The sequence below is a fragment of the Ptychodera flava genome (genome assembly GCF_041260155.1).
Source record: "Ptychodera flava strain L36383 chromosome 3 unlocalized genomic scaffold, AS_Pfla_20210202 Scaffold_27__1_contigs__length_13241970_pilon, whole genome shotgun sequence".
NCBI classification, from domain to species: Eukaryota; Metazoa; Hemichordata; class Enteropneusta; family Ptychoderidae; genus Ptychodera; species Ptychodera flava.
The window spans coordinates 8,485,680-8,504,870 of record NW_027248281.1 but is presented as its reverse complement, the minus strand read 5'-3'; the positions used below and the strand labels follow the sequence as shown (position 1 = coordinate 8,504,870).

General features: G+C 38.2%; 1 protein-coding gene across 1 annotated transcript; it reads right to left on the bottom strand.

Moving 5' to 3' along the window:
* Positions 1-568: 568 nt before the first annotated feature.
* On the bottom strand, positions 569-17,278 carry LOC139126312 (uncharacterized). The gene is made up of 8 exons (XM_070692387.1): positions 17,106-17,278; positions 12,714-12,777; positions 11,593-11,711; positions 9,605-9,695; positions 9,155-9,214; positions 6,709-6,821; positions 4,315-4,408; positions 569-1,717 (listed from the first exon to the last, which is right to left on the bottom strand). The coding sequence occupies exons 2-8, from the start codon at positions 12,766-12,768 to the stop codon at positions 1,602-1,604; spliced, it is 648 nt and encodes a 215-aa protein (XP_070548488.1). The 5' UTR covers positions 12,769-12,777; positions 17,106-17,278; the 3' UTR covers positions 569-1,601.
* Between the last annotated feature and the right edge of the window lie 1,913 nt (positions 17,279-19,191).

The following is a 19,191-nucleotide window of genomic DNA, read 5'->3' as shown; positions in this document are numbered from 1 at the left end:
TTCATACGAATACATTTGCAATATTTTCTACGGGCATATGCTATGAAATTTAATTGGCATTGTTTCGCCTATGAAGGCGGATGCTATCACGAACACAATTTGCTCGCTCTCTCTCTCTCTCTCTCTCTCTCTCTCTCTCTCTCTCTCTCTCTCTCTCTCTCTCTCTCTCTGTCTCTCTCTCTCTCTCACTTACCAGTACAAGTTGTTCGCTAAATGTACTAAATCACGACTGGGTAAACTTTTCAAATAATGGAGACGCCAGGGTGTCCGAAATTACTATGAACAGTGGCCTAATGCTTTGCAAAATTAACTTGACACAGAATACAAATATACTACAAAACATGGTGTAAGTGCTTTTATAAATTAACTTATCCTTCATTACTCGTAGAGCAATGTAGGCCGAACGTGATAACAAATTGGTACCATCCGATGACTAGCAAATAGCAATAACACGGTGTGATCGAAATCAAACTCGCAACTCTTTCTTCAAGAGTCCCTTAGTTAAGTTTACACATGGGGTATAGCCCAATAGTTGTGTTAAACTGTGTAATAATTCTCATGACAGATATTATCGCTTATCTACAACTTCCCGAGATTTATTTGTATTACGCTACAAGACGCACACGCAAGTTTGGAACAATATAGCATCTGATACTACAGTCGCGTTAAAGATTTTAAAAAATTACAGTTGAATCCTGTAATGGAATATGGGATTATTTCGTAGGACTTTTTTATAAATTCTTGAAATGAATTATGTTGTGACCTCATCTCACAGTTAAAGTGACCAAATAAAAAGTTTACAAAATCAAAACAAGGACTAAAGTCAGAAAAATGTATTTACATCCCTGATTTAGGTTTTGCCCTGCGAATAACATACATTAGATATGTATACATTTTGTCAGACAATGCCAGACAATGGATGACATAATATAAAGAGGACATCATACACTTTGACAATTTTCCGAAATTACATCAGTGCAGAACGTTTTCGCTTGATATGTTAAACTTAAAGCAGAGAACAACAGGATTAGTCTGTGTATCTGGATTGAATGTTACAATCATAGAAAGGAGTAGTATATTGGATTGGGTACAAGACGTATTCAGGTATTTAAACAGCGCTTGTCATTTGAGTTTGGAGTTTCAGTGTTTGACACACAAAGATTTCTTGACTGTGATGTATAAGTTGGTTTACTCTAACACACAACATCAAAGGATGTTTCGATTGTCGCATGTTCTCTTTTTATACCGAATGTTTCGACGTGTATGTTACAGTCTAGAAATCTGTGTGCAAAACAATGAAACTCCAAAACAAAATGACAAGCGCTGTGTTTTACATCCTTTTAAGTTGTATTATGCTGATTTAAAATAATATTAAACAACCTTCATCTTTCAGAATTCCACCGTTGGTTTCAATTTCCACCGTCTAAGATGACCGCATTCGTTAAATATACATTTATGTGCAATGATGTCGATGTGGCAAACACAAATTTGGAAATAGAAATAAGCTTTTAAAAACGAGCAGGTACAGTCAAGGATTATTGACCCCTAAAAACATGTACGACAATGCATCTATCAACTTGGCCCTGGATTACCGAGGATGTTTACAGGGCGGTGTGGTAAATAGCGGCGATGAACGACATGAAGAGCGCCACAAACGACACTACAGAATAGACTGCGTTGTTACACTTGTCTCCCTCGCAACATGCAGTCTCGGTCTCTGAAACAGAAAACAAAGACAAGTGTCAAAGCAGGTATAATCGTGATGTGAGTTAAGTATGAAATAAATACTAGGCTATGCAACTGCATATTAAGTAAACGGGACCAGACCCTCCGGTTTAGAATCACCATATTAGTGAAAATTTCTGAGTCATTAATTTCGGGCAGATCAATATACAGCAAAAACAGGATGGTTGGACAGTCTCGTATACATTACGTTTACTTTTTTGTACGTGGCACACAAATTTTGTAGATAACATTGTAGACAAAAAGAACCGACTCATTTGAGTGTCTGGATAGAACACACAAGGGAATTGCTAAATTACTAAGCTACTGCAGTGAACTGCAATAAAACTGCTTACACTAATTAGTTTCAGCTGTAGCCAGCTGGCAGATTAGCGTGTAGTGTGTTATAACTGGGCAGTTTCTGTTTCACCCGTGGCCACTTTAGAGTTGACCGAGGTTACTTGATACAGACAAAAAATTCTGCTTGTCCAAAGGCAAAACTAGCTCTGTCTGGGGTTGTAAGCTTAAATAAGTTACGATTGGCACCCTGTGTACAATGTAACATTACCATGCACTGGTCCATGTACAAATCTTGTTTATTTCAACTTCCCCAGACAAACTGTCTGCTTGGGACATACAATGTTGTCTACTTTGCCAGCTGGCTACAGCTGAAACTAATTAGTGTGAGCAGTTTTATTGCAGTTCACTGCAGTAGCTTAGTAATTTAGCAATTCCCATGTGTGTTCTATCCAGACACTCAAATGAGTCGGTTCTTCTTATCTACAATGTTATCTACAAAACTTGTGTGCCACTTACAAAAAAAGTAAACGTAATGTATATGATACTGTCCAACCATCCTGTTTTTTGCTGTATCACCTACTTATGTGAATGCTATTGACTCAGAAAATATTATAAGGATAACACCATTTGATTTCCGTGATGGGGGCTGGGGGCAGAGTGGATATGATAGCCATTTCACCGTTACTTTTACATTAATATTTTTCTGAACTTAGTCTCTGATCAATTATTAATCATGAGTATGAACAATTCAATTCTCTTTTTGGTTATGTATATTGTATAGTACGGTTTTTCAATATGCCTACATGTCACTAGCGCAACCGCACCTACAAATAACTTGCAGTCTTCAATGTATGTAGCTAAGAGTAGACCCTCCCCCGATAGCTTGCACTGAAATACTGACTTTCCTCATCTCCTTGGTCGAAAACAAGTGACTCTGCCAAAGGTCAAATAATTTGCATTTAAATAAATAGATTGATGGTCTTTCTATATTCCAAATAGAAAAAAAGACAAATTTGCAAATTATTTGTAGTAGAGCGACAAAGACGGTTTTAGAACTTTTCTTATCAGTTATCTTCCCTGACTGCTATGGCATTCATTGAGACCAATTTGGTACTTCACTGTTTGGTTTTATGCAATAATTGCTGAGCAGTTATTGCCGACATTTTTTGTTTTTTGTTTACTAAGAATATCCATTTCTCTTTTGTCATATGGCATATGGTATTTTGAATACAAAAGATTTGGTAGGAGCGATATAAGTTGAAGATTTTAAGAACGATTTGCTTTATTTGTACTAAAAAAAGTTTATAATTTCTTTCACGTAAGTTTAATGATTTCAATTTTTTTACTACAGTTTTCATTAAAATGAATGAAAATTATCCCCCGCCGCAGACGGGTCTACACGATACTTTGTTACAATGCGCGACATATGGCACATGCCGCGGCGCCGATAGGAGGGTGCTATATGGAGCGAATTGTACCAAAATCGAGTGTATACCCACTGCGGCGGGGTTATTGATATTATATCTATTTATGTGTCTTTGTTGTCTTACTCGGTTGTTTTCGTCACTTTAAGCTCCAAATGTAGAAAACCGTAGTCTGACAGATCGAACGACTGAAATTCAGCGCCCTAGACCGAGCATTACTATAAGCTGAAATCTATACTTTAAATGACCGAGCAAGTTTCTCAGTTTTGTCTGTCCTTGATTGAGTCAGTCGTCTTTGCGTGTTGTGTGTGACAAATACTGTCAAGTGTAGTGTAATATTTGCAGTAGTTGCAAACTAGTATGGCATTTCTGTCACAGTACCTTTTTAGTCTTTACCACCCACAGAAAACTTAGGTTTGACTCTCTACTGCGAAACTACGAAAATGGCGTGCTTCTATGTCACTGTACAATCTTCCCTCGCCACATAGGCACGAAATCACTACTGCATGTCTGAGCAAAGCGTGGAGCGCGATATAAGCACGTCCTTTTGATGAAGTCTTGGTGATATCTGTGGTATTTTTTTTAAAAAAACGCAAGTCCCTCCGCGTGTTTCTATCAACGGTCGTCTCTCCCTTCACTTAGCACACCACCTCTCATCATTTGACCAAACTCTGTGACATCACCTAATCGTCCACCGAGTTGACCTTATAAGGGAATTAAATCCACACCACGCGATATCCAAATGATGCAATTAGTATATCACAAGTGTTACATCACAGAGCCTAGGGAAAGGCTCTTTTTATATTCTATGGATGGGCCGTATTTACATATTATGGTCACAGAAAAAGACGGATATATGATAACTTACTAACTCCAAAGAAATCGATATCACTTGTAGAGCACGCTGCATTGCAAGCTCGAGTCACAGATGTAAGATCGTCACCATTGTGTACCGTTGTTTTCTGTAATACGAAAGATAATAGTGCCATTATTAGTTTCTCTGCTAAACTTTTGTATCTCTTCTTTCCTGGCTTCGATTTGTTTTGACAGTGGTGTTCCATTTCTCTGATCATGGCTGTTGTCTCTACTCTCTATATTCTACTCCAAAGTATGACACATAAGAGAAAATCAGAACAAACAGCTCACAACGGGCAACAGAATAAAATACTGATAGAATTACATAAACCGAGAACCATCAATTGTGAATATGTTTTGGATGTAAACAATTTAACTGAACAAGTAACGATGACAATGACGATGACACTATCCCCTAGCGTTCATGAAAATAACTCAGGATTGGGAGTTACCATGGTAGAGGTTATCTATCAGGGTTAGCAGTGACGATGTGAATGCGTTGCCAGGATTAGAGTCTGTAAAGATTTATGCTGTCAAGGGACAGTCAACAAACTTATCCTACCCCAGCTTGTTGCCTATGTTATTATTCTTTGCCGTTGTAGTTTGAACATCTCTATCGTTGCCTGCAAATTTTGTCGTTGTTGGAAGTACGATGATAAGATTATTAGAATTAAAAATGAAAATATAATTTAAGGAGAATTACTTTAATGAAAATGATTTTCCATAGGGAAATGATCTGTTAATGTGGCCAAAGCTTGTAAGTTTATGCAGCAATACAACGGCCTCAGCAATATTTATACTAAACGATATTGAACATAGCCCTTTGGTTTGAATGAGTTCCTAAATCAGATATAAAGCAAGCGAAGTTCTTCCAACTTATGAAATGTTTTCTACGATAAATGGAGTGGAATTTCTTAAAGGGACATTAGCTGTAACTGTTGACTAATTTTTCACTACTCTGTTTCAATGTATCAACTACAGAATTTTACTATAATCCGATCATCATGACCAATGCCCGGTGTCCTGCTTGCCAACACAGCCTGCATATGTGAAATGACCATTGTTATTGTTGATAATTGTATTCTAGTCCGGACCTGAATACAAAATTTAAACAATAAAAATGCAGATTATACTCATATAGGGTATATTTATGAGCTAAATATTAGGAATTTCTCCATGGTTCAGGGATTCACACCAGAAACTGCAGATTGTGAACAGAAGCAAACAAAATAAAAAATGACCAAAGTTACAGCTAATGGATCTTAAGTCTGATAGAATGGAAACATTATCAAACAAGGGAAAATTTTGAGATGAAGGATCATTGCATTGCTCACGCCGCAATTGCCAAACGCTGCTTGATAGGCATTTCTCTGACCCGTACCGATAACTACACACTTATCTCCATGCTCGACTAATGGTGGCGCTGTTCCGACTGAACTAGAACTGTGGTGAGCAAACGGCTGCCAGTTGTAGCTTGTTTACAAAATGTATACTGTGTAACTAAACTTGGTTCAAGTCTGTGATTTGTGAATGTTTAAGTGAGGTGAACGCGATGATTTGTGTTCTGTTTTCATGTGAAATGCGTGAGTGGAATGGACACGATGAGTGGGGTGAATGTTATACAGGGGAGAATCCGGCAAAAACCTACTCACTACTGCGCAAACTCAAAAGTAACGCGTTTAATCGCTAGGAAGAACTGGCCCAGGCTGCCAATTCAAAATAGGTTTTGCATGAAATAGTACGGATACAAATGAAACTAGTACAAATGATTTTATTTTTAGAAATTCACCGACTTGAATCAAGTTTACAGTGTGTAACCTGCCTTCCTGGTTTACTGATGGACGTGTCAAACGGGGCAGTTTGCCATTGCAGTTGAAGGATTAAAATTCATTGTTTGAGCCAGTGACTTTGCCCACAGAAATGATATATATGTCAAGATGCTATTGCAACGTACAGTGAAGGTGAGGTGAAGATCGTACGAGAAGGAGTTAGGAGATCGCGTCATACTTTTAATTAATTATTTGTTAAGATGTTGAATGAGAACAATCGAGTACTGGATATTCCATGGTGTGATCTTGTTTAATCTTAAGAAACAATCAAAGACTGGCGGGAAAATTTCCACCTGATGACCATTGTATAATGATGATAATTTTGTAGTTATGTAAGTTTAATAAACGTATATAACTTTGTAGCGAATGTACAAACAGATCAGACCTGAGACGCCAGACGATACGGTCGACATCTTAAATAAAGATTTAAGGTTGTGCCTACAATCTGCATCTTGGGCGTCAGCTTCAGTTACTGAAAGCATTACGATGCACACTGGTACCTTAAGTCGTATTCCCACAAACTACGGGCGCAACATTTATACATTGTATCCCCGAAAAATCAGCCGCAGGGCACTCACCGAGCACTTCGAGCCAGAACAAGTTCTTGTAGTGTCGTCGGGAATTTTACAGTTGTCTTCCAACGGCCATGTGCAAGAGTAGCATGAGTCACCATCATCACCGTCACCATCGCCTGGTAATAAACAGGCAATAACACATTAACGCCAATCGCAGAGTACGGGACCGTGCCAGTATTTAGTTTGATTGATAATAAATTAAATTATTCTTACAAACTCCACGTGCGTCACGGTCATCGCTGAAACCTTTTGGGTTAACATTGCTGTTTTTTTAATATGTCAGTGGTACGTCATCCATACGAAAATCCTTACAGCGCTTTGCTCTTTAGACTACTTTCTGACTCTTTTCGATCTAAAAAAATCGAGCATAATGGATAATGTGGTAGAAAATTACAGTAGAAATTTGTCGGTGTTATGTTAGCGCCGGCCGCAACGATTCCAATTAGTCATGGTTAAACGGCCGGAAAGCTTGTATATTTATATTTCTTAGTGACCCCTGTCTCGTTTTTCAAAACACTTTCTCGGAAACGATCATTGGATAGCTTTGGAATTTGTTTTTACCTCCTTTAGAAGATGCCACTCGGATTTCTCAAACCGATTTTTGATGGAACTTTAGGACCAATATCTTGACTTTAACCAAACCATGTACACATCAACAGCTTAAAAACATATTTGAAATTATCGTCTATAATATTTTGTGTCATGAGTTAGCTGTTTGTCTAAACATCATTATCCATGAAAATAATTATCAGATTGCTTAAAATTAAATTTGCATGTTTCTTATAATGATCTAATTTTCAAATTCAAAAAACTATTTCGATTTGTTAGGCGATTTTTTTCAAACGCCACTTTCTTTTTTGTCACTTATAATTTAGCGTTCAGAGTTTGCAGATCGGTTTAATGATTTATACAAACGATGAGAAATATCCCAATATCAATCTGCAAGGACAGTTTCCTTACTTGCGATCAAAACATTGTATTCTATGAAACCACGCACTTTCAAATTAGGTATGCATCTTGATATTAACGACTAAATTTTGGAGTCAATTTTGTCATCTTAATCGAGGGTCAGTCAAACTTAAATGTTTTAAAATAATTACGATATGTTCCAATTACTTAGCGACAGAGATGTTGAAACAACCATAATAATTTCGATTCCTTACGAAGACAACTGATTCACACTCAGTGAATGAGGACCTTGTTTACAAACTACTATCACTGGAGTGTATTTTTTTCTTAAGCTTAAAACTTTCACGAAATTTTAAGGACGAAATATTTTACACGTGAAAAATCAAATAAACGCTTGGCTATAGTAAAGACTGGTTATCAACGACTTCAACCACAGGGCACAGAAGTCAGTCCCCTGGGGTGGGGAGGGGTGGGGATGGATGGGTTTACTTTGATTTTATCAATTTTGACTGTGATATTTCAAATAAAGATTTCGACTCCACGCCATCTGACTGCTTAATATATTACCGACAAGTCCTTATCTTCTTTCTAACTTGTGTATACACCACTGTAATTGCTCCGAAATCATTGCCAACTTGCTAATCCGCTGTCCGTACCAGCGGATTAATTGATTTGGTAAACGCCATAGCCGCCACACGCTCTTATTTTACTACGAACAAGTTGGCAATGTTTGCGGAGCAATTAGAGTGGTATGTACACTGGTTGAAGAGGAGGTAAGGAATTGTAGGTATTAAAAACACAGACAATTTGGAGTCGAAATCTTTATTTGAAATATCAGAGTCAAAATTGATAAAATCAAATAAGACATAAACCGTTGCAAAAAAGACCACCCCTCCCCCACCCAAGGGGACTGACTCCTGTACCCTGTGCTTCAACCCGAATGTTGTCACCTTCCGAAACAAACACTTCCCAATATTCTTTTTACACTATACAAACTGTTGTAACTTGGAATCGTATCATTTGTACTTTCCATTGCTCGCCATGAGTAAGATTCTTCTGAACAAGACCTTAAAACCGTCAATTAACTGGTTCAAGTTGGTACAAAGATTTTAAATGTTACGTAAAGCTTAATAACTGTTTTATTGTATGAACCGTGTTAAAACGGTATCCGCCGATTCAACATCATGAAAAGTACACTGGGATTTTGCGACACGCCCTCTGCGTTTCCAGATAGTTCCACAAATTAACAGCGATAGATGGATCGACTTCATATTCACAATTTAAACACAAGGAACAAAAATACAAATAAAGAGGTTAATTGGATGCACTAATATTTTCTGATTATGGTTAATAAATTTTGACAGATGCACAGAATATACAAGCCCACTACCACCATACTAACTTGACATCCTCGAATCTGAAAACGGGGGTTAGTGAGTTGACCACCAAAATTATATTTGTAAGGAAATGTTTTCGTCAACGTTTAAACCTGCTCAGGGAGTATTGAGCGAAGACAGTCTAGTTCTTAGAAATTTCTCACCTTGAGAGGAAACGCTTTCACTATTACATTTATCTGTACTGCAGCAGTCAGTGTCGCCACCTGTGAAGAAAATAATCCATGTTATAGCACGTCATCTCTTGTACCGAAGTATGGCTAAAGAAACATCTCTCTCTCTCTCTCTCTCTCTCTCTCTCTCTCTCTCTCTCTCTCCATTATAACACGCGCACAGAAGCATTATGGCAAGACAGCCGACTAATATAATTCCCTAGGAACGCACCATGATGTTTACATGATACAAAGATAATACTACTCAATCTGCCTAAAAATATTAATTAGATAAGCAATCTTGATACAAGGTCACACCAAAAGAAAATATAATTTTCTTGTCTCTGTCTCCTCAATTGTTGTAAAAATCTCCTCGTGTGCGTTTTAGTTTGGTTACCAGTAGCGCTTACTGTATACTAAACACATGGCTGGTGTGATACTTACCTAGCCCTGACATTGGATCAGATTCTATGCATGTGAGAACACATGCACGCGTAACAGATGTGATCGAGTTGCTCAGATACGTGAAAGTAGTCTGAAAAAAGTTGAAGAAAATCAGTCAACGTCATGAAGTATAGACATGAGCGTTAAAATCCATTCCGTGCTTATTCAATATGCCTGGTTATCGTCATGGTAAGTGAAACATTGCACAGCTCTTTGCAGAAACGTTGACCAAACTGCAGGTTTTATTATTACGTTCGCACCCGTAGAATACATAATGCTCAAGATGACCTTTTTATGAACTTCAATATGAGTATTTTGCTGTGGTGTCATACTTAATAACCAATAATCGGCTCTCATGATGACGTTGAACGGGAAACCCCATCGCTTGATTTAAAATTTGTTCGGTTAAGGAGCGCTAAGTTCTTAAGGTCGCTGGTGGGCCGGCAAAATCCGGGGGGGGGGGGGTTCACCTGAAATTTGAAAACTGTAAATGGTTGAAGGGGGTCATGAATTTTTCAGACAGCACAAATGGGGTCAATTGATTTTCTGAAGTATCTATCCCGAAAAAGGCGACATCATTGTACAAAGATATTCTGGGAAATAAAAAAGCAATCTCTGCAAAATTTCATTCTCTGAAGGCATGTCACTTTCATCTGAATAAAAGTATACGTATTATCTGTCACATGAACCCCTTGACTGGACAACTCTATACAGGCTTGTCTTCTTGTAAATTTAGCTCGCTGAGGGTAAATAAACAATTCCTATCAGCCTTTGGTTAAGGTAAGGCAATGATTAGGTGCAAGATATATGTTAAAATGACACCTGACACACACTGAAAGGTTCCCCTTGTGTGTTGCATAGCACTATTTTTGATATCTGACCAGTTTTCAGGAAAGAGATGTACAAAACTTATGTGGATAAATAAACAAAAAGGCTGGAATATAAATGAAAACGTTAAAATGACCTTGCAATTAGCAATAAGGAAGAAATAGATAAACTATTTAGTGTTTTAACTCTTAAAACATATGTTTAATATGTATATATACTATTTCGTCGTAAATTGTCCTTCAGGTAGTATTATGGTATTGTGGCAAGAGTATCCATAAGGGAGCATGTCCTTGATCAAGCACTTTTAGCTCACTTTGCTTCTCCTTTCCCCAAAAGCAGTGGGTACAAGGCCTGGAAATTGGCCATTTGACCCCTTCATGACCTTATATCCTGGCATATTTGGTGACATGCAATGTTTTCCTCTGAAAATATGCATCGATGTGAAAATGCACAATTTTCCTTGGAAATGAGGCCCGGTGGAAATACAGTTGAATGTTACACAGTGTCAATCAACCTGGTAGATGTAGATCAACACAAATACCCGGATGTGTTGTCCAAGAAGGGATCAAATAAAATGGCCATGTAGATTTTTGTTCAATGCCTGCTGAGAAGTACACGAGGAGTTGTATTTAGATGGGGAAACTATATCAAAATTACACACTGATGATTTGCACTCAATGGAAACATAATAACACTTACATTTCTAATATAAAAATTCTTTAGAACTGAGTGGATGATATGTTATATTGTATCTATGCATCGGTAGTGGCCAGTGTTATCATGAAAATGGGATCAATACTTACTCAAGCAATATGGGGTCATAAAAATCCTGTAACCTTATAAAGAGTGTATCAATTTTAGGGGCAATACGTAGGTGAGGCTCATTTAAGAGAAATTTCCCGGTCCAACCCAGGCCATAATACCTGAGCGCTCCATAAGTCAGTTTATAACACACTTTACTTGAAATATGGCAGAGCCTGTAATCACAGGTTGACCTTGGCACATTTGTATTACACACACAGGATTTGTACATTACAGCAAGGGGCCAAGAAGTAAATTGACGATATATCCGAGTGAAACTTTCTTGAGGTTTCAAATCACGGCTTCTATCAAACCACAGTTGCCTATAGATTTCTGAATACACTTTGTGGTCTCTTTACCTGACACTCGCCAGCGCAAGTAGTGGTGAGGGTCGTTCCGTCTACTGGATTAGCGCAGGTGTCACTGTCCGCTGTCGATACCGAAGTACAAGTGTAACATTCAACAGCTGAGCTTCTCTCTTGAAATAAAAAAAAACATGAGTAAAAACATTTATATGCACTTTGGATGAATGAATTCGTAATGACACGCGTACTGCACCACAGCACACCTTTCACTTTGCCAAGCTGACTTTGCAACATGTCATGGTTAGACTCCCCTCTCGTACCCGTTCAAATCTTCAATGGTGTGACTATTTGAAAGATATTGATCGTGAGAACAGAGAAAAGGTAAGTACTGTTAAATTTTCTGTCAAACAAACAGAGGCGGCTTATGATTATTTTCCTGATCAAAAGCGGACAAATTTTCTCAATGATATCATGAAATCAAACGTGTGTCAGTGTGAGTTAATATCGTGATCAGAAAGGAAAGTTAAATTTTATGTCCTGATAGTATTCTCTGCGAAAAGAACAAAAGAGAATGATCACTGAGTAAATGCGAAGGAATTTCAGATAATTTTGCAGCCTTTTCGAAAAGCAAAAATTCAATCAACAAAAGTAAACATGTTGTGATTTAGAGCAACATGAACGTCTTCCATGACCAGCAATGACAGTTCACTTCGTATATCAGATATTTTATCAGATGATCTATCTAGCGATTTCTCTAAAGTACTTGATTGGTGGCAGGTATATCCCATGCTTCTCTTTTCAGAGCAATAGTATTATTTATTTAGATTCAGCGCACACAAGAAACATCCAACGGTTGCCTTACAAACAAATTGTGCGTTTGCCAGCAGAGACAACAGCTACGAGACAACTCATAGACCGTCGAGATAGTCTATGGACAACTTGACATCAATCTTTGTCAAAAAACATCGCTTTATAGTAAACAATGCGCTGTGTCCACATGGTTATGCTTTGCAGATCAACATACTTGATAGACTAGAATCTAAAATAGTTTAATTGAGATGCTTTCTAGAACAGATCATACTTAAACGTTTAAAAAGCTATAGTGGACAGTCAATTTAACTATTTTATTGATAAATTCACGTATTCTATTTAGGAGAGGTAAATTCATTTCTTACCAATTACAAATGTAAGCAGGAAAGCAAACACCAAGGTCTTCATTGCAACGTCCATTATGATCACCTGAAACAAAATAACAGGAAAAATTGCTGTAGTTTCAAATAACATTGATGTTATTCAGAGAAATACATAAATACCTATAAAGACAGGACATAAAAATGTGGTGATAGTGGTATATTACGAGTTAAATGACATCACGTGTAAAGTGTGGCGTTTATTTCAAGTACTGTGGAGCTACTACTGAACATATCAGGTTCCTGTTACTGTATGCTATCGCAATCTCAAAATTTGATTTCGAGTTTCCGAGCAAAAGTCATATTTCGTCAAGATTACATTTACGCTAATGAATACAACATGATAGTGTCTCTTCAATTTGTTGTGTTAATTAGGCTGTAATTTTGAATTGAAGCTGTTACGGATTTTGACGCCACCCTGCGAAACGTCCAATATTCTCAACCTTATCTCCTTAGAGAGCCCGATGGTCTTAGATTAATTTTCCGACTTAGTTTCCGTTATTTTCCATGTGCCACGGCTGACCAATGTCTGCTTCATTTCTTAAAGTTGCGCCACCTATACCAGTATGGAATCGTCGTGAAATGCACGGAGCATAATCAAATAAGGGAACTCGAAAATATCCTCCTTCATGTCAATCCGCTTTTAATTTATCTCAGAGCAAATAAAATCAAAGTTGCAAAGAAAATCTATTTACAAAGAGAAAGAAAGAGTGATTGTGTACTGGTTTGGCTCTGTTATGGAAACGGCTGAATCTTTTACAGACACACCCGATGCCTCCGGATCAAAATCAGATTGAGTACTACTTCAAATTTATAAATGTGACAGGATCCTGACATTTCAGTCATTGAAATGTCAGCGAGCAACATATATGAGACCTACTCTTATGGAGACCAAAAAGGAGGTTAAAAGATTCCTCATCACTCAATCCCGGTGACAATTTTGAATTCGCTCTACATAGGTTGTGACGTTTCAACACAGAAATATTACATTCTAACACTATGCTCGTCAAGACGTCATGGAAACAACAGTACCATAAAATAAATGCTCCGATTCAGGTGCAGCCAACGAACAATGCACTTTTAAAAAGGTCCTTACTATGATAAGATATATTGTGCATGACAAATAATGTGAACTGACTAATTTCAAGTCAAGAGGGTAATTAATTAGCTGTTCATAATTTGCCCTCCCACAGAAAATTTTTCGACTTACCCTCCCGCACTCAAACTTCATTTTTACCCACTCCCCACTTGTTTTTGCCTGTTTCCCCTCCCCACTGTGAATTTTTGAAGCTCCCCCGCCCTGTGGCGAAAAAAACTTGCCAATTTCCCCTGCCCTGGAAACAATTCCCCTCAAAAAGTTTTTCGCCAAGCCCTGTCCCCAGGAGAATCAACCGATATCCGCCCTGCCTTACAAAAAAAACCTAAAATTTGCTCCCCTGTCACCCAAAAACATGTCCCCTGCCCTAGCAAAATTAAAATTCCCCTGCCCTCAAAAATTGCTCCTGGAATAGCTTTTTCGATGAATAGCTCTGTTGGCTGCACCTGCCGATTGCGCTGCCATACTGCGTACCGTACGCCCTCAACGTTCAGGTTTAGGAGAGAAGGTACCAGCACGTACCACGGTCATGTTTCAGCAGCATTCACCGTGTTGAGAGACAAAGGCAAAGTTCACCACAGTGCAAAATGATTAGATGTGATCGTGGTGTCAAGAAAAGTGAATTCCTAAAAGCTGTACTTGAATCCAGAATAATCCTAGGGTCAATGCCTCCATAGAACTATCATGAAAGCCATCCGAAGACAAACATATACCAACGACAAAATGTAATACACCCAATATTCTTTGGTACACTGTATTGTTTCGCTTGAATAATATTACACTTACGTTTTTACAAAGGTCTTCGCGCCAAAATGTTCAACTTTGTCTTGTCATGAACGAAATGTTATTGCACATCTTAAATAAGTACATGTTTGTGTTGTAAATGTTAAGATTTCATAAAGTGCAAGAAGATATTATTAATTATACCGTCAAACTAACCCTGGCATCTGATCGAAATTAGAAGCCAGAATCAAAAGTTAGCCACCATTGCGACAGCTTATGACTGCTTATTTGACGTTCATGATCGGTCACACAATGCACTGACCACTCCCAGTACCTAGCTCGTCACCATGATGACTGTCAATAATTGAATACACCAAATGGCAAGCAATATACAAGAGTGTGTCCTACAATTTTCACTTAGGGGAAATATAATGAAAACTCACGACGGCGACAAATAGTGCGATACCGTGAGAATGGAAATAATAACCTTGAGTGTATGGCGTAAATAGTGTACTTGAAAGACGTGCGTAGCCCCCAGTTTGATATGTAAATTACGGCAAAGTATGACATCTTTACAGGTTTAGATACAGCAGGTTGCAATTCACGCTACTCATAATCGATGGTAATTGTTTGGCTCTAGCAGGAGAACTTCACGACCAAAGTATACCCTGGTCGTTTTCGAAGTTTTGAGCAAAAATTATTAAAAAATCTTGACGAAGCACGATGCAATCGGTCATTTCAAACGATAATATACATAATATAACCCATTTAAAAAAATAGGTCGAAATTTGTTGACGTTGACTGGTCATTTAATGCAGTATCTAAATGTATATGACATCACCTGAAGACTGAGATTAATGAAGAGTGGCCGTATATGGTAATATGTCAGAGCGATACGGGTACACAACTCATGGCTGTAGAGGTCACCTTGATTCACAAAGTCATCGGTGGGTGCGCTGTTCTGCATAATTTAGCGATCTGCCACAGACACTTGTTGCGACACGATCACAGTTTAAATCTTGATTCTCTTTGACACGCGCGGTGTAAGCGTCGTCCGAAAGTCTCCTAAGCTCAAATTGGATGGCAAAATTCTAGTCATGGTCGCTTCATCACGGTAGTATTCATTTAAAGCTTTTCCAGTTAAAAGTTACTGATCACAATCTTTCCAAATGTACACGTCTTTTACGTAAATAATTGCTGATATGTGACAATGACTTCTTTGAACGCTCAATATATGTGAAAACATGTATCGACATGCTGCTTTGCTTGCACGGGATTTAAGTAACAGTGACTTTTGATTTTCAAAATCGTTCAAAAAAACATCAAGTAAAATTCAATACCGAATTCAATGCTTTAAACTGCCGATCTGCTTAACTATGCAGGACATTTTCAGCAGGACCAATGTAACCCTACACTTTTATTCACGCCTGTCATCCGAAGTCGTACTAGTCCGGTACATCACAATTCCATGCATCATCAATGTGACATCATGTAATTTTCACGAGAAGATCGAGTTGAATCGTTTTAAGAAGGACTGGACGAAATCATGAATTTCTGCCAGCTAATGCTTTTCGCATGCACGGTAGATTGAACTAAAGCGAGTTGGTGAGCAAAGTGCAGATTCCGCTATTGGTAGAATTGGTACTGTCTCGACTAATGATTCTTCACTTTTTTATCGCCTTTTTCATTATCGTTTTTATCGTTTTCATTGCCATATTGCTTCAGTTACAGTACGACAATGCGACACCAAAGTATAGACAGAGCATCTCTCACAGTCTAGGGTTCCAAAGAACGAGATAGCATTCATGTTGGCATTTTAGCACTATTGACTTACAGATTCTCAAACGAATGGTTTATATGTATACGAAATACACAGCCAGTGTAAGAATGGGGCATTGAGGGAATTATATTAAAATGTCTATAGCGTTGAGCAAGCGGAAAGAAGCTGTCGCATCAGATTAGCCATCGCTGTTGTAAACTTTCCAGAATTTCCCCTCCTTGAAGTAACTTAGCAGGCACACAATCAAATGCAGGGTCACGTAGATACGTGTTGCTGGGTACCTGTACACAAAACATTAGACTTGTTTACCCACGACCTGACGACGGTCTGAATAAAAGCCACATAGAGGAGAACATCGCTATATCGGTATCAAGCGAAAATTTGATGGAAGCTTTCCAAGGTTCGAAATGATGCCAGCGATACAAAATTGATTAACTTTTCTCGAAATTTAACAAGCAAGGACGTACGGGAAGAAGACGAGACCGTCACTAATTGTCTTGATTCATTCGCTACTTGCCTTCCATGTATTAAGCTTATGTATGAACAAGGAACATTCTCAGAGGTAGACTGATTGTTAATATCGTATTGAATCATATCATCGAAAAACTAACAGAATTAGTACCGTACTAAAAGTGTCTCGCAGAATAGCATAGATAATGTTACCAGGACGTAGAACATGAAAGTCTTTCAAAAAAATCGCTTAAATCCGTCGCGCTTAACGATGCAATAGTTGATGAAATTAATTTCGCCAAGCGGCTGCAGCTCGCGGTCAGCTCACCTTATGGAGACGGTTATCCTAACACTTCGGGATCGGTTAAGTCTTGGAAGATGATGCGATGCCTTCGACGTCCAGTCCGTTAATGATAAGGGTGAGTTTGAATTACTGCCCTGCATAGGAACCTGTTTCTATACAGAAAGAGGTGTTGTGAAAGCGTTTGACTAACAGAATTGTTTGTTGCCAAGGAAGTGACGTATTCTGCTGAAAGAGTAAGGCCTCGAGCTTCGATCTGTCAAGCTATTTCACTGGTCCTGACATGCATAAAAGCGACAAAGAGTAAAAGGAATAGCCAAGCCCATAACGCCATCAACTCATAATCGATCATGAAATTTAAAAATGGAGCAATACACATCACAGGGACTCGTCAAAAGGGATCTAAGTCTGATACTGCTGTACAGCGTGTTGTCTGCCCAGGGAAACTGTCATATGAAACGCCTTTTTCATTTCTTTGTTCAGATTCCTGCAGACACACCGTAGAGAAAGAAAAGTTATCTTTGCAAGTGTTCATATGTTTAACAGGACACGGTGCACGACATGTTGATGATGCGGACAGACAAACAGACATACATATATGCATACATACATACAGACAGACAGATGCAGAGGGCGAGAGATTTGTATCTCACACAGAGCAGATAATGCAAACAACTGAATAAGGTCAATGTAACGAAGGCGATCGTACACAATATTTGCTATCGCTAGGGAGTAGGTCTCAGTATTTCATACATTGCCTTGTACTTTAAGAACAACGAGTTTTGTACAGGCAAGTGTTTGATTTTCAAGGGCTTTGTTCATTTTTGTATGTGAAGGTTGAATACTATGAAAGAGCTTTGGTTCTCTACAAATGCCTTTATTCCAGCAATATCACCACCCATTATCACAAGCCGCAGATTTAGGTCAGTGGCATGACCTGAACCACTAAAACGGTCTTGTTTGACACAATAAGCCGAACGAAAAATTTGAAAAGATGTAAGTCCGCGCCTCTGTCGTCAAGCATTCTGTTTATGTACTCTGTTCTTTGCACTGTGATGACCCAAATGAGCACGACACATGTTGTTACGGTCTTCACTTGAACGGCTGGTAGCTTTCTAGAGTAAAACCAACTTTTTAGATCAATCTCTTCGACCACACTTTCGAAGTCCATGTGTCATACGATGTCTCAAGATGGAAAGTTTCCTGTGTGATTCTGTTGTCGACTATTCCTGCCTTTCATTGCATTGCCACATTTCTATAATTTCACATATAACTTGCTTTGTTGTGTTTAAAACCTCGTCCACCTTCTCCGTTTCCTTCAAAGTATCAATAGAATTTTCCAAGTTCCTGCTGGTGCAATTTGATGGTTATCTAATCAACCAAACTGACAGATATTCCGTTCATAGGTAATGACGCTTGTGCGGCTTGATAAATTTGTGACATGGAATTGATTGAGAGAGAATGTATACATTTAGTATCAATAGTGTGCACTTCAAAAGTAAAAGACTCTAAATTTTTCTCTCACTTTCTTCAATTAAAATTTAAACCATTCTCGTGTCAAATCCAAAACACTATCAGGGGTCACAGTGCAAAGTTTGGTACTAGAAAAAACTTACCAAACATTTAGCGATATTTGAAATTCAAAATGGCTGCTCTCCCTGTTTTAGCTCCATGGCGAAGAATAATGAAATGTTCAATTTTCCAAAATCTGAGACGGAGAAAATGTTTCATACCCCGAGAGCTTTAAAATGAACTTCCACAAGTGGTAAAACCGAAAAAAAATTGTAAAAATTTGCGACTCCGAGGCACATTCTACCGCGATGATGATGTGCACGCATTTTCTTTATACATTGGAGGAGTTCTGGCGGTATGATCCAATAAAGTGAATACGAATGATAATGCTCTCTGTCAGCTAGCTATGCTTGCATTGGGACATGGAAATGATTAATCCTAGGAGGTGTAGACTGATATCCACGAATCCGTTCACTGAACCCCTCCAAAAATATCGATAATTTGGTCAGATCTCTAAAATTACAACATGTGACTGCAATGGTTAGAAATACACTCATCAGCTGTCAATAAAGTAATTTGCAGTGTATGTCTGATATTATTC

Bases quoted from the DNA above. Each gene is read 5' to 3' on its own strand.
- LOC139126312 (XM_070692387.1), bottom strand. From the start codon at position 12,768: ATGGACGTTGCAATGAAGACCTTGGTGTTTGCTTTCCTGCTTACATTT. The intron at 4,409-6,708 runs GTGAGTGCCCTG...TTCGTATTACAG, and splicing joins GTTCTGGCTCGAAGTGCTCG to AAAACAACGGTACACAATGG. The intron at 1,718-4,314 runs GTAAGTTATCAT...TTTCTGTTTCAG, and splicing joins TATCGATTTCTTTGGAGTTA to AGACCGAGACTGCATGTTGC.